The following is a 15,760-nucleotide window of genomic DNA, read 5'->3' on the forward strand; positions in this document are numbered from 1 at the left end:
TGTGTTCATTTGTGGTGTGTGATTAAATTTTCTTTACTTTAATTTGTTTCTTTCTTTAAATTATTTCCATACATAAACTCTAAAATTTTCATTTTGTTGTGATCTATTAGCCTTTTATCTCTTTTTATTGCTTACGAGATAAAGGGAAAGTGGAAACTCAAGTTGGATCTAAGAGAGAAGAGAGAAGAGAGAAGAGAGGGAAGGAGAAGAGAGAAAAGGCAGTGTTGAGGCTACTACTCGTTAGGGGGAAACTCAACCCCTAACTTGGTTTTATTTCACTTAATTGAGATTGAGGCAAAAAGACACAAATGCCCCTCTTCTATAAAAGTTGACAATGCACTTAAAGGAGAGCCATGAAAAAAAAGAGGGATTCCTCTAGATTGATTTCCTAACAAGTTACCTCTCAATGCCAAGCAAAATCAAATTTTTCGTATGGTCGGCCATTAGAGAACAAATTCTTACCTTAGACAACCTTCATAGAAGAGGTTTCACCTCCCTTGATCTTTCTTGTCCCCTTTGTGGCGAGTGCAATGAAATAGTCCAGCGTGTCCTCTTACATTGTGAATTTTCGTGGCAAGTCTGGATGAAGATTTTTCAGAAGATTTGGCTCCAAGTGAGGCTACATCAGGACCTCTTCGGCACATTTGAGATGGTTCGAGGGATTCACTTTCCTCGGCTGGGCAAGTTAATACTTTCGGCCTATCTTGTGCATGTTCCCTGGTGTATTTGGCTTGAGCGGAACAACCGGAGATTCAACTCCAAAGCTTGCACCCCGGACAATACAACTTCTCATGTCGTGGGCCTCATCTCAAGCTGGCTTTATACAAGGAAGGAATTTGCCGCTCAATTGGGTGGTTCCCTTCTGGAAAATTGGAGTTTGATCGTCCATATGTCTGGCCCCTACAGAACTCTGAGTATGGTCATCTGGGATCCTCCCCCTTGCGATTGCATTAAGATGAATTTTGATGGTAGTACAATTGGTTATCCTAGGCCGGCTGGAGCAGGCGGTGTGTTCAGAGGTCACAATGGTGACCCTATTCTTTCTTATGTTGGTTCAGTCGGCATTGCCGATTCTAATACTGTTGAAGTTAGTGCTCTGCTGTTCGGCCTCCAAATCTTCAGGGATCGTCTCAATGGCAAGTTAATCATTGAAGGCGACTTGAAGACTGTTATTAGTTGGTGTTCCAAAGACAACTCCTCCCCTTGGCGCCACTAGTCCATCACGGATAGTATTGTTGACATTGTATCTTCTATTGATTGTAATTGGAATCTCATTCCTAGATCAGCCAACTCTTTGGCTGATGAATTGGCAAAATTCGGAACTTCCCAGCAATCTCTCATTGTTTGGGAAGGCTTACCTCCTTTGTAAATTGCTCTTTAGAGCTTTTGTCTTAATAAAAATCAGCATCATTTCAAAAAAAAAAAAACCAAGTTACCTGCTCACTAGGGGTAAGTTGTGCCTATGTAAAAGTACCAATATACCAGTGTAAAAGAGTGAGCTTTAGGGTTTTGCAGAAGGAGAAGGAGGGGGAGAGAAGAGAGGAGAAAAATCAGAGTTTTGGAAAGACTCTGGTTGGGGATTGAGGTCGACCCCCAATGCTTTTATAAGGTTCTGAAATACAAATTACAGAAATTCTCTTAGTCACTTGAATAACAATTAAACCCTTATATCTCCCTATATACTTGTCCAAATTACACAAAAAATTGAATTAGAGATAAAACTAAATACATAGAACAAGACAGTGTAGCCGCTGGACTTTGTAGTAAGTGTAAAATAATGATATTACCCTTCAGTAAATTTTCTTACACCCTGAAACATATTTTCTAACATTTTCATAACTTCAATTTTTTTAACATTTCCGTGTTTTTGCCCCGGCTTTGATATTGTCATCTGTGAAAATGAACTTACCTTCCCATCTTTAAATGTCTTTTCTTTTTCCATTTTGTGGCTTTACCTTTTATCCCTTTTTCTTTGAAAATGGTTATCCAGCTCTCCTTGTTAATTACTTTCTTTCAAAGGGGTCTCTGTTTTTTCTTTTTTTTTCTCTCCTTAACTTTTCTCAGGTTATTTGGAGAAAAGATCCTAAATGGTTCTTGTGAGAAGTGGCTTGTAGTTGTCAGTCAATTGTAGAAGCATGTTTCTGAAAGTAAATGATGAAAATGAATTAGTGTCTCACTGTGCTTGATTTTTTAGTAAATCACTTGAAATGGTTGAAAAATGCTGATCATATTACACACCAGAAAATTATAATCTTCATGGTTCATACCACTGTAAATCATTTGAAAAGATCGGAAGGAAGGTCCTGATCATATTACATATCTAAATGTTATAAACTGCATGTTTCATATCACTGAATTATGAAGTCCTGTATTTTGAATGTCTTTTTGATCTTCTACTCAGTAGCTAAGTTTGAAAAGCACTACAGGTTTCGTCTATTTATTGAAAATGAGGTTGACATGTGTTTGTTGGGCTTGCAGTCTAGATTCCAAGTTGTCAGAAGTTGAGGTTCTGACATTAGCTGCTGGTGTTGAATCTAATACCATTCATCCTGTTGGAAAAGCTATTTTTGAAGCTGCTAGAGCTACTGGTTGCCCACCCATGAAGGTAATTCATCCCCCTTTAACTAACAATTCCCTGTTCATCCAATGTATAATATGTTAGAAAACTTTGTCAGATATTTAAATTAAGGAAGAGCTATCGTCTGTAGAACTTCTAATATTTTTTTCATCTTTCATATTCAAAAACTATTATTCATCTTCTGCAATATTTATTCCCCATTTTGTCTTTATTTATGTGTTACAGCTACTATGATTGGTTTGTAAAAGATAAAAGATGTAAACTGTTCTTCTGGAGGCCTCGGCTTGGGATAATATCAGCTGAAAGTCACTCGTCTATCAAGAACATGTGAACTTTTTGGTGTCTGTTACCCATGAATCTCATTTATAGGTTGCTATTGATTGGTCCAGCTAGAGAGATTAAGAGATTTAGGGGCTTGCTATTTCCTCCAATATAACCAAAGACAAAAAATGCTCTAACTGGACTTTGGATCTTGTCTTGAAGATGACATGATTGCAGTCACTGCAGCTAGTGCTGTTATCATGACCACTATATGTTGACTATAGTTCTCAAAAACAGATTCATCCCCTTATGATGGTCTTGCTTAGTGTCTTCACTGTAGTGTGAAGGCCTAATTTTGCAAGACCAGACACATCATTTGTTTCTCTCATAGCCTGTTGTTTTGCTACTCACTTTTTCAGTTTGTCTGACTATTTGTTGACACAGGCAACTGATGGAACATTCTTGGAGGAACCAGGATCTGGTGCTGTGGCCTTTGTAGGGCAGAAGAAGGTTACTGTTGGAACGTCATCTTGGCTGCAAAGGTACTTTGAAAGTCGGGTCTTATATGAAAACAAACGAAGGCTTGCAAGGGGATCGGGTTTGTTCTATCTGAGATTGCTACTCCCTCAAAAAAAAAAAATGTTTTGAAACTTAAATTGTCGGATCTGCTTGTAGCCTTTGTCCTACCTGTGGCAATAGATCGCGATAGATGGGGGTACTATACTCCCTCCAAATGACCATTCACAGTCCCTTTAGAAATCAAGTGAGATTCGGCCACTGTTCATATCCTGGATGTCATGGAAATTGCCTCCCTGGGGACTGAAATACATCTTTGATGAAATTTCTGAAATCTGCTCTGATGAGCCGATATCTTAGAGGCATACTTCTCACTCAATGAATTCAATTTCAGATGTACTAGCAAAATAAAGCATCTCTTGTCAGCATCTTGCTGTTGGGAGCTCTCTTCCCCTTGTATCATGAGTTTTTTGGGCTACTGCCCCTTCACTTAACCCACCACTGATCTTATAAATAAAAAGCCAAACACGATTTCAATATAAATATACTCCCTTCAAATGACAATCTCTGGTTTTTGGTTTGTTCCTTGTCTCCTAAGTCTTTTGAGATAAAACTGGCTCATGGTCTTCACAAATCAAGTAAATCAACTAGAAATAAAGAAGCAAGAGGTAAAAGTGGAGAAAAGAGGAACAAGAAGTTGACATCAAAGAGAGTGAAGAAGATTTGGGTTCTAATTAGATCACTCTTCCTTTAATATTTAATTAAATATACATTTAGTTACAAGATTACCCCTGGATTCCTGCATACACACTCTCAGTTATATAAATTAGGTGATGTGATTGTCTTATCTAAAGACTTCCAAAATCAAGCTGTTAATTTATCTATTGCAATCATCTGAAGAAGGCATTAAAATTTGGTCTTGAAATACGTGACACCCTTTCTGCTTTTTTATTGGGTTTGTGGTTTTCCTCTCTTGCAGACATGGAGTAGATGCTGGCCATTTTCCTGATGTTGAAGAGTTCAGAAACCAGTCTGTTGTCTATGTAGGAGTAGACGGGAATCTAGCAGGTCTCATTTACTTTGAGGACAAGATCAGGGATGATGCCAGACAAGTCATCGAATCTTTATCCAAGCAAGGAATTAGCACGTACATGTTATCTGGAGATAAGAAGCATTCAGCAGAATACGTAGCATCCAGAGTTGGAATTCCAAAAGAAAGAGTAAGGCTCTGTTTTGTTTGTCCATATATGATATCTGAGAGTGGTTTTGATGCACTTAGTGAAAATTAAAATTGAAGCACACGCTTGCAGACATCTTCACATCCTTTTTCTTCTGCTCAGTCATTGGTTCTATCCTAGATGTAAACTTTGTGTTTGTTTGGACAGGTGATTTCTGGTGTTAAACCAGATGAAAAGAAAAAATTTGTTTCTGGACTTCAGATAAACCGAAAAGTGGTGGCCATGGTTGGTGATGGCATTAATGATGCTGCTGCATTGGCTTCAGCAGATGTTGGGGTGGCCATGAGTGGAGGTGTTGCAGCTGCTAGTGAGGTATCGTCTATTGTGCTCATGGGGAACAGGTTATCACAGGTATTTGCTCCAGCCTTGAGAGTCTAATGTGCATGTGTCTTTGCATGTGGGGTTTGTCCTACTATGGGATGGATAGAACAATATATTAACTGGTTCACTCTGAAAGTAGTTCGACAGGGAATCTGGTAATAGTGGGATGCATGTATCAGGTGTATCCTACTGAATAAGTGGCTTTAAATATAATATGCGGCAGGAGCTTGTTGCAGAACATGTGCTTTTCTGTTATCTGGAGAAAATACTTGGGAGTTCGTTATAACAATTAACTGTTTCATGATTCAAAAAAACTGAAACACATTCTGTCTATTGATCTCATTGGAGAATGTGATGGACATGCTATCTGGAGATATCTGGAGAAAATACTTGGGAGTTCATTATAACAATTAACTGTTTCATGATTCAGAAAAACTGAAACACATTCTGTCTATTAATCTCATTGGAGAATGTGATGGACTTGTTATCAGGATTTATGTGGAGTACCTGCAGGCTAGACATCCCAGCAACTCTCCATTGACTGCAAGTAGGGGTGATATACTTGACAGTCTGCCGATAGTGGAACAAATTCCAATGTTTGGGTCGTTTGTAGATACATTAAATGAGGGAAAGATTGGAAAAGTCGACAACCTTTTCCTAATGTAAATTATCCAACTTATTCACATTTAATTATGATAATTACAATCAAGCATCGTATTACCTAAGGAAAACATAGCAGACGCATTTAGTATTGGGGATTTATCACTGATGGCTTTCTGCTTTTTAAAATCCTCTCTTTCCTCTTCTTTTCACTTGTGATCTACAGATCTTAATTCATGCATGATTTTGCCGTTTCAAAAAAATAAAAAATTGTATGGCTTTTTCTGGTTTGATTTGCATACACAATTTGAAGACTAAGCCAGTATTGTCTTCATGCAGCTGCTTGACGCTTTGGAACTGAGCAAACTCACCATGCAGACTGTGAAGCAAAACCTCTGGTGGGCTTTTGCCTATAACATTGTAAGTTCCCTTTTGTGCTGATAATGCAAGTTCTAGTCTCTTCTGAAGAACTTTCTACCACATGAAATGAATTATGAAGAGAAAATATTGTTGTAAAAAGTAAAAGAAGAGAAAGAGATGAAGAGAGAATGAGAGACAAAGAGAGAAGGGCTCATGAATGAGTTGCGTTGGGGGTCGTGCATGTCCCCAACCTATTTAATTAAGTAGATTTTCTGAATTACAAAATTACCCCTCACTTAAGTGAAACCCTAATCTCCTTATATCTCCCACTCTATGTCTTATGTACATGAAACTTGGACTATAGACATAATTCAATAGAGAAAACAAGATTACACAAGAATATAAATACAAGGACAAGGTTAAATGACCAAAATGCCCCTATACTGGTTTTTTAGCACTCCCCTTAATGCTGGAGCATATATGTCGAAGAGACTCAGCTTGCTATGGAAGTTCATGAATTCACGCTTCCCCAATGCTTTAGTAAAAACATCACCAAACTTATCACTAGATCAAATATGTGAGATTATCACCTTCTTCATCACAACATCTTGAATGAAGTGATAGTCTACCTCTATGCTTCGTTCTCATGAAACACTGGATTACTGACAATTAGGATAGCTATTTGGTTATCACAGAACATAGTCATAGGTTCCTTCTGATAGAAACCTAAATCTTGGCGACGGATCTCACCCACATCAGTTCACTTATGGTGTGGGCCATTGCTCTATACTCCTCTTCTGCACTAGATCAAACAACTACATTCTGTTTCTTACTCTTTCAACTGATTAAATTTTCTCCCAGAAACTCATAATTCCCAGTGGTTGATTTCCTATCCAATTTTGAACCTACTTAATAAGCATCAGAAAATGCTTCAATTCTCAAATGATCACTAGGTCTAAAGAGAAGACCTTTCCTGGTGTTTCTTTTAGATATCTTAAGATTCTCTATGCACCCTCTAGATGAATCTTATGTAGATGTTCCATAAACTGACTCATTACACTGATTGCAAATGAAATATCCGGTCGAGTGCCTGTATCATATATAACTTTGCCCACTAATCTTCGATACATTGTTTTATCTTTCAATTTTGTACTCTGATCATCATGAAGATAATTTCCTACCTCTATAGGTGTATTAAGTGGTTTAACTCCCAAAAGGCCATATTCTTGGAAGATATCAGTTATGTATTTCCTCTGAGTCGAAGCAATTCCTTCTTTGCTTCTCGCGACTTCTTTCCCTAGAAAATATTTCAGTTGAGATCTTTAGTTTGAAAGTGAGTTGCCAAGTGTGATTTAACTTCTTCAATGCTTGAACTATCACTCCTTGATAAAATGATATCATCTACATATACCAGTAAGACGATAATCCCAGATGATCTCTTCATAATAAATAAGGAATGGTCACAGTGACTTCTAAAGGATCACATGGACAAAACTACTTGGCTGAAAATTTCAAACCACGCCTATGGTCTCTGTTTTAAACCATTAATAGCTTTCTTGAGTCTACATACTTTTTGCATTACCCCCTGAGCAACATGCCCTGGAGGTTGCTCCATGTATATTTCTTCTTCAAGATCATGTACAAGAAAGCATTCTTGATGTATAGCTGGTATAGAGACCATGCTAATTCACTGCAATAAACACCAGTATACAAAGAGAGGATAGGCGAGCAACATGAGAAAAAGTCTCAAAGACATCAACTCCGTAAGTCTATGTGTATCCTTGAGCAACTAGGCGTGTTTGATATCTTTCAACTAACCCATCGGCATTATATTTTATTGTATACACCCATCGACAACCAACCATTGCAGCCTCTGGAGGTAAATCACATAACTCCCAATTACTTCTATCTACCAATGCTTCTATCTCAACATCCATGACTTGCTTCTAGTGAGAAGATAAAAGAACATCTTGCACTGAAGAAGGAATAGTGCAAGTGGAGATGGACAAGGCAAACTTATGATAACTATCAAATACAAAACCAAAGGATACAAAATGAGATAGAGGATCATGAGTATTTTTTTTTTTTTTACATCCTTCTGGAGGGCAATTGGAAGGTGTATGTCACTTACCTTAGGATCTTAAGATGATGCAAAGTTATGTACCCGTGTGAGAGAGGAGGCTGATGCTTGATGAGATGGTGCCTTTCTACGTACATACACCTGCAATGCTTTCTCAACAGTGACATCTTGTGAAGATCAAATACATTCATCAATTAGAACAGGAATAACAGGTCTAGGGATTGAAGGAACAAGAGGAACTGTCTCAGAACTAGGAGACTCAAAGAATAGAACATCCTTAAAAACTATAACATGTGTAGATACAAATATCTTTCTAATAAATGGACAAAAACATTTGTACTGTTTTTGTGTCCGAGAATAACCTAAAAAGATATACTTGACAGCCTGAAGAAACAATTTATCCCTGGATGGTCTTAAAATATGAGTAAAACAAACACATCCAAACACAAGGGGTGGTACAAGAAATAAAGGAGCAGATGGTAACAAGATCTGAATATGAATTTTACCATTAAGAACAAAAGAAGGCATCCTGTTTACCAAAAACCATGCAGTAAGAACAACATCACCCCAATATGATTTGGGGACATTCATATGAATCATCATAGTACAAGCCATTTCAAGCAAGTGGCGATTTTTACATTCAATAAACCCAATTTTCATGTGGAGAAATAGACACAAGATGCTTGATGAATAATCCATTGGGTTTGACAAAACGTGTTAAACTTGTGATTGGTAAATGCAAGACCATTATTTGTATGCCAAACATTGATGGAGCCAGCAAACTGATTGTTTATTTCATTATAAAAGTGTTGGAGTACATAAAAAACTTCAGATTTTTCTCGAAGGAAATAAATCTAAGTTCACCTACTAAAATCATCAATAAATAAAATAAAATACCTTTGACCAAGTTGACTAATAACAAGACAAAAGGATCCTGGACGTTTGAATGTACAAACTCAAATACTTTACTTGTTTGATGAGGTGAGACTAGAAAGGAACTCGGGTGATGTTTGCCCAGTTGACATGACTCACACTGAAAAGAAATGCTGAAACTACTTGAATCAGTTTTGCTGGAGATGGGTGACCTAATATGTGATGCCATTGCATGGCTGAGTCTACTAAGTGTAGCACATATAAGGTATTATCTGGTAGTTGGCTCTCCAAATAATACAATCCTCCTCTCTCACAAGTGGAACCAATCATCCTCCTTGTTGTGAATCTTGAATAACACTGTGAGTAGGATAAAAAGTTAAGGAACGGTTCGTAGACTTTGAGGGCTCACTCACAGGCAGTAAATTTAGAGGAAATTAAGGAACAAGTATGGCTGACTGAGGTGATAGAAAAGGAGTAGGAGTGACATTACCCACTCCTTGCAATGGTAAAACAAACCCATCGGCAAGATAGACATGTTTTATAAGCCAAGACTCCCTCAAGTAAAAAAATAGCGAAAGCATACCTGACATGTGTTTGGTAGCTTCTGAATCAAGAACCCAAGACGGTGAATGATGCACAGTGAAGACTGACATACCTGAACCAGTGCCAGTGGGAGGAGGAATAGAAGCATGGGCCACAGATGGAGAAGGGGAAGTAAGAACTGAGCCATACCCTGAACAATCTGTTGTTGTTGCTGAATTAATTGTTGCATTTCATTTGGGGCTCTAGGTGTGATAGGTGTTGCAAAATCAGACAAGTTTGCATTACTATCATGAATGGTAGAATTGGCCCATGTAGGTTTTCCAAACTTAATCCAGCATCTATTGAAATAATGATTAGTGCATCCACAATCACTTCCTTTCTGTTTTACCATCCCCACTGCCTCTTCCTCGGCTTGAGCCATTTCTACCTCTACCTCTGCTAGTGCTTGTGCATCCTCTGGAAGAATCAATGGAATTTGATGCAGTATCTGATGTAGTAACAATAATGGCTTCACCTATCTTAGCATCTTTTCCCACCTTGGGTACAATTGTCTTCTCGATTCTCATTACCCTATTGGAAGTAGTAGATAGGGTAGGTATCTCATCATAGGCGAGGACCTGAGCCTTGATTCCATCGAATTCAACACTTAAACCATCAAGAAACTTTGCTACCAACAATTGATTTCGTTGTTTTTTGAGTGTTGAAGAGAAGATATGGAAGACTCTTACATGACTTTCAATGTAAGAAGTCTCATAGAGCCAGAATTAATATGGTGGAGTCTTACAAGAGTCTCACAGAAGAGTCTCAGTTTAAAGGTGTTTTAGTTATGTTAGTCTTTTATTATGTTGAGTTGTTTAATTATGCTAGGACTTATCTTTAAGTGTTAGACTTTGGGTGTAATTGGGACAAAGGTACTTTAATTGTGATTGGACTTTATTACTTTCCTCAATTTTAAATAGGGGCTCATGTACTCAGATTACAATAAGTCAATGAAGTTTTTCTCTTTTCTAGAAATTTAACATGGGATCAGAGCAGGTTCTGTGAGTTGACTTGGTCAACCCACAGAGATAATGTGATCCTTTTTTCATCTATCATCTCAAGTAGTTTAGGTTTGTATTTATCTTTTTTGTCTCTTTTCAGTTCCAATACCCGTTGATTTCTTGGTGTTCGCACCTTACTGAATTTTTCATATTGCAAATAATATAGACGGAAAGATATTCGAGTCTACTTTCCAAAGCAAAACGAATTTTGGTAATCAGAGTTTTTTATGAAGAGAAATCTATATTTGATGCAGCAAAGGTCAGATTGCAAGATAGGTTCGAGCAGTAGCAGAAAGCTTCAACATTCGAGCCGTCTTATGTCATCAAGAACGAGACTTTACAAAGATAATTATATATCCAAAGAAAGATTTGTAAACCTATTTTCTTACCTATTCGACCAATTCACAATCTGAGTTTTATAGAGGGAGATATCGATGTTGGAAGAGTCAATGGTCATGCTGGCCAAAGAAGAAGAGTACTCGATTCAACCAAATTACAGATTCCAAAATATATCAGATTATTTATCTCAAAAAAATATATTTTATGAAGAGAAGTTATACTTGAATGAAAGGTATTGAAGTGTAGTTTCAAAAAGATAAAATGTCATGTCAATCTGATCTATATTTAAGGAGATATTCACATTGCAATCGGCAAGGGTCAAGATACATAATGAAGAGAATCAAGAGGTCATAAAAGATTCAAGAACGAATATTTTTATGTCAAATTAGATATCAAATTAATGATATTTGAGTCTAGTTTCTTGATCAACAAACCGTTTGTGATTCTGAGCTATATTTTGGAGATATTGATATTAGAAGTATCAAGGGTCAGTTCTACCAAAAATCTCTCTTTTTTCCCCTTGTTTCTCTCCTATTATCTCTCCAGGCATTGACATGATTTGAGTTTCCTTTTTATCCTAAAATCCGTGTTTTTTAGCCAAATTTGTCTTCTAATTAGAGAGTCTTGGTCCAACTTAATCACTCCAAGATGTGCTCATTCAAGATATGCAATATCTTGCATTAATGTTGTTTTCAAGTTTTGTGTTTTTGTTACTTGGTTGTATATCTTCCACATAGCTAACTTTGAAAAATTGTGATTACCCCAAAAAAATTATAATCTCCAGTAGTTTTCCAAAAAAAAAAAAGGTTCACTTTGGAAGTATGAGTGTTTCATACTCGCCCCCTTTTGGTTAAAGTTGTTTTCCTCAAATACTTCTTTAGTTTATCATCTTGTGTTTTTATCACTTCATAGCAATGCCTAGACCTATTACTTAAAAAATATAGGAGTGTGCCCACCATCCGGCTTGAGTCAAGTCTTTTATTCTTCACCCAAGAGGTGATTTGTGTTTGAGCTACCCTTAAAAAGTGAGTAGTCTATTGTTGGGCTAGTTTTCCAATTTCAAAATTGAGCGGAGTGCATTTCACACTATGACCGTTTCGACTAGTGTATGGAGCTTTGTCGTACGGGTAGGAGTGATTTTCTTCTCCCATATTGTGTTTTGTCCAAGCTGAGTTTCTATGTCCTTTTTATCCCCAACTTGAGGGGGAGAAATAGAACAAGAAAGAGGTATTTTGTTCCTCATGTTGTGGTAATTTTTATATGACTAAAATATTCAAGAAAGGCGGAGCACAAAAGATGAAGTTTTTGCATCTATGGAGAATTTTTTACAACAAATAAAATTGAAATCCAAGAATCCTTTTCATTGCAAGTTGAAGTTATAAACTCCAACTTGAGGGGGAGTGTTGAAGAGAAGATATGGAAGGCTTTTACATGACTCTCATAGTAAGAAGTCTCATAGAGCCAGAATTAATGTAGTGTTGTCTTACAAGAGTCTCAGTTTAAAGGTGTTTTAGTTATGTTAGTCTTTTATTAATGTTGAGTTGTTTAATTATGCTAGGACTTATCTTTAAGTGTTAGACTTTTGAGTGTATTTGGGACAAGAGTACTTTAATTGTATTGGACTTTATTACTTTCCTCTATTATAAATAGGAGCTCATGTACTCAGATTACAACAAGTTAATGAAGTTTTTCTCTTTTCCAGAAATTCAACACTGAGCTCTTATTCATTCGTAGTAAATGGATGATAAACATTAATCTCCAACCAGATACCCATAAAGGAACTATAGTATTCTGTTACTATCCTGTTTCCTTTTTTCAACCCAAAGAAATCAGTGTATAACTCATTCACCTGAGAAAGATTATTCTCTTGAGTATATAAAGATTCCAAAGACACCCACATAGCCTAGGCAGTGTCAAAATTCATAACCTGGTTCCAAAGAGAAGAATCTATAATATTAACAATCCAGGTCATCTACTTGTCTTCTACTTCTCAGTCATCATCAGTGGGAATGGGGGGTTCATCCCTATAGAATTTTATCTTCTTTCTGGCTTTCAAGTACATCCTAACTCACTTGGCACAATTAAGATAATTTCAACCATTCAATTTTTCAGAAGTCATAGTAATAATTAGGGGTGGCATCGAGCCGAGCCGAGCCCGAACATGCCTATGTTCGAGCCAAGCTTGATTTAAATATTTCGAACTCAAACTCGAGCCGAGCCTAGGCTCGAGCCTAAAATTGTTATCGAGCTCGAGCCTAATAATTTTAACTGAGCTCGAGCTTCAATATACATACATTTTACATAAAATTGGGAATGACCTCTATTTAAAATTGGGCATACAGGTGGCATCAAATCCAGCTGAGTCCGAACCTTGTTCAAGCCGAACTTGATTTAAATATTTTGAACTCGAGCTCGAGCCGACCCTAGCCTCGAACCTAAAATTGTAATCGAACTCGAGCCTAATAATTTTAATTGAGTTCAAGCTCAAGCTCTACCCAAGTTCGAGCTTAACCTATATTTAATACTCTATATAAAATATATGTCAAATAAATTATATATAAAATTATGCATACATTTTAAAAAAAGAATGGTAGGGGAGGTTCAGGATTGAATTTCAATAATGGATTAAAACGCACTAATATTAATCTTTTTTACTCCAAATGTTGTCTAGCTTGTTTTGTAATTTTTGAATCTAGCCATAAATTTACTATGGCCTCCTTAGTGCCCCTGATTGAAACTTATATTCTAGGAAAAACTAGAAATGTTTTTCCTATGACACATATTTCCAAAAAAAACTTTAAATAAAATCCTATTACTATTAGTGACTTATTAGAAAATTACAAGAAATATTTTTAAAATTTTCTTAGGAAAGTTAAATGGACCTCTTATTCCCTCTTCTAGGGAAATAAATAAAAATTAATAATCAATCTAATATATTACTATACTTATCGATAAATTTTTAATCAAGTAAAATGTCAAACACAAAATTGCAATAAAAATTGCCTCATGCTAAAAGTATTACAGCATCAACAGTCAAATACTTATTCAAAAAATTTCTATACGGTTTTCTATCCCATCTTGGCAAGAAAATCTTACTTAGAAAATTATATGATTTTTTTAATAAGAATTTTCTATTAGAAAAATGTTTACAAAAAACATGAGATAGTAATAGTCCCTAGAAACTTATTTCTATTAAAATGTATTTTCAATTTCTTCAAGAGCCACGAGGAAGGAGAGTTTAAGGATTTTTTTTTTTACTTTATGATCTCGCACGATCATCTTCGCGCGAGGGGGGGGGGGGGGGGGGAGGGAGGGAGATTATTTCTCCTGAACTTAGGTATTCCGCGGAGATGACGGGGAGGAAGCGAGTTACGGTGGCGACTGAAACAGAGGCGAAGGCAAGGGGAGGAAGAATCCCCCCCCCCCCAACTCAACTCGTTAACGAGTCGTCGAGTCAAACCTGGATTTGGTCGAGCCGATTCCGGATCTCGAGCTCGAGAGATACTGAATCGAACCGAGCTGATCCGGTTCGAAGCCACCCCTAGTAATAATGTCCTTCCCATTAGAACATGAAAATTCTTTAGACGGAGTATATATTTCACCAAAATCAGCCATATTGCTTGTATATAATCACAAATCTATTCAATTTCACCTTCCAAAATACTCCTTATAAGCAAACTACATGGGTCACACCACATAAAATTAGGGTTAGGGCAATTACTGTGATGTTCGCACTTCAAGCTTCAATAGTCATAACACAAATTTCAAACTCCCAAGAAATCGAACCACATAACCATCAATTAGGGGGTATGTCAGCCTAAGCGAAGGATGACATAAGCATAAGAAAGGGAAAGTTGGTGCACATCCCAAGACAAACATAAGAGTTCCTTTTTGGGCAATTAAATCATAGAAAGCTGTTCTATGAACAGTTGAACCAGTAACCCTAGAGTTATGGCCGAAGAAAGAGATGGAAAAATTAGATTTATGTGATCGTCTTCTTCAAAGGATGGTGAATGCTGATAAGAAACCTTCCCAGATGTGATCTACTGCTCTGATACTATCTAAAAATAAAAGAAGAGAGAGAGAGATGAAAAAAGAATGAGAGAGAAAGAGAGAAGGGAGAGAGAAGTAGACCTATTTAATTAAAAGTGGATTTTCTGAATTATAAAATTGTCCCTCACTTAAGTGAAACCCTAATCTCCTTATATCTCTCATTTTATATGTCCTATGTATATGAAACTTGGACTGTAGACATAATCAGCATAGAGAACAAGATTACACAAGAATATAAATACGATGACAAGGTGAAATGACCAAAATACCCCTGTGCTGGTTTTTTAACAATTATCTTGTAGCTTTTTTCAGTGACCATGGCATCATTCTTAAATCGTCACTGTCACATCTTATTCAGCTACATGAATCTCTTTTTCCAATTTGATCTATCATTTCCTAACTCCATTTGTCAACCTTTTCCAAGTTTCTAGTATCAAAGATATTTTTCATATATCTCCACTTCCTGTTGTTTTATCAATGGACGTGTCTGATATCCTTCCTCACCAGTGATATTTTATCAATATGAAACATGTACATATCGTCACAGAACTTACAGTTTTCATCTCTTAGTGCCACTCCATGGTGTTCTCGTCTCTTTTGGTACTTGTAGCATCTCATAGCTTTGATGTCCGTAACTGATTTTCTTCCTAATTTTGTTTTATGTATGTCAACATTCTAACTGCTGCAAAGACTCATCTCACAGCATGAATCCTATGCTACAAGAAATCACTATTTGTCCTGCCAAAATGTTGTGGTTCTTGAAAGTGACTCTTTCAATGCTGAATCCACTTGGTGGGTCTCAAGAGTGGCATCAATCATTTTTGCAGCTACTGTTGATCACAAAACTCTTTTGTAAATTACGAGTTATTGAATGTGATTAAAATTAACCAGAGAAGAATTTCTAAGAAAAGCTGCCACTGTTTTACTGTTTTGTTGATTATGCCCATGTGTTTCTATT

At 36.7% G+C, this 15,760-nt stretch overlaps 1 protein-coding gene across 2 annotated transcripts in view; it reads left to right on the forward strand.

The window, feature by feature from the left end:
- LOC137936190 (copper-transporting ATPase PAA1, chloroplastic) overlaps positions 1 to 15,760 on the forward strand; it is a 41,255-nt gene that overhangs the window by 24,798 nt on the left and 697 nt on the right. Inside the window, exons 12-17 of one of the 2 annotated variants that reach the window (XR_011109518.1) lie at positions 2,479 to 2,605; positions 3,284 to 3,381; positions 4,335 to 4,575; positions 4,741 to 4,944; positions 5,406 to 5,576; positions 5,854 to 5,917. Coding sequence is in view for 1 of the 2 variants with exons in the window: in XM_068780756.1 (XP_068636857.1) it covers positions 2,479 to 2,605; positions 3,284 to 3,381; positions 4,335 to 4,575; positions 4,741 to 4,944; positions 5,854 to 5,934 (751 nt within the window). In the remaining variant the exon portion in view is untranslated. Of the gene's footprint in view, positions 1 to 2,478; positions 2,606 to 3,283; positions 3,382 to 4,334; positions 4,576 to 4,740; positions 4,945 to 5,405; positions 5,577 to 5,853; positions 5,935 to 15,760 lie in introns of those variants that run through there. The other variant, XM_068780756.1, reaches the window with a different exon arrangement.

Source organism: Aristolochia californica, unplaced genomic scaffold, assembly GCF_029961685.1.
Source record: "Aristolochia californica isolate CCGP_79_NKW_82.1479 unplaced genomic scaffold, dmAriCali1.0.hap1 SCAF_7, whole genome shotgun sequence".
Lineage (NCBI taxonomy): Eukaryota > Viridiplantae > Streptophyta > Magnoliopsida > Piperales > Aristolochiaceae > Aristolochia > Aristolochia californica.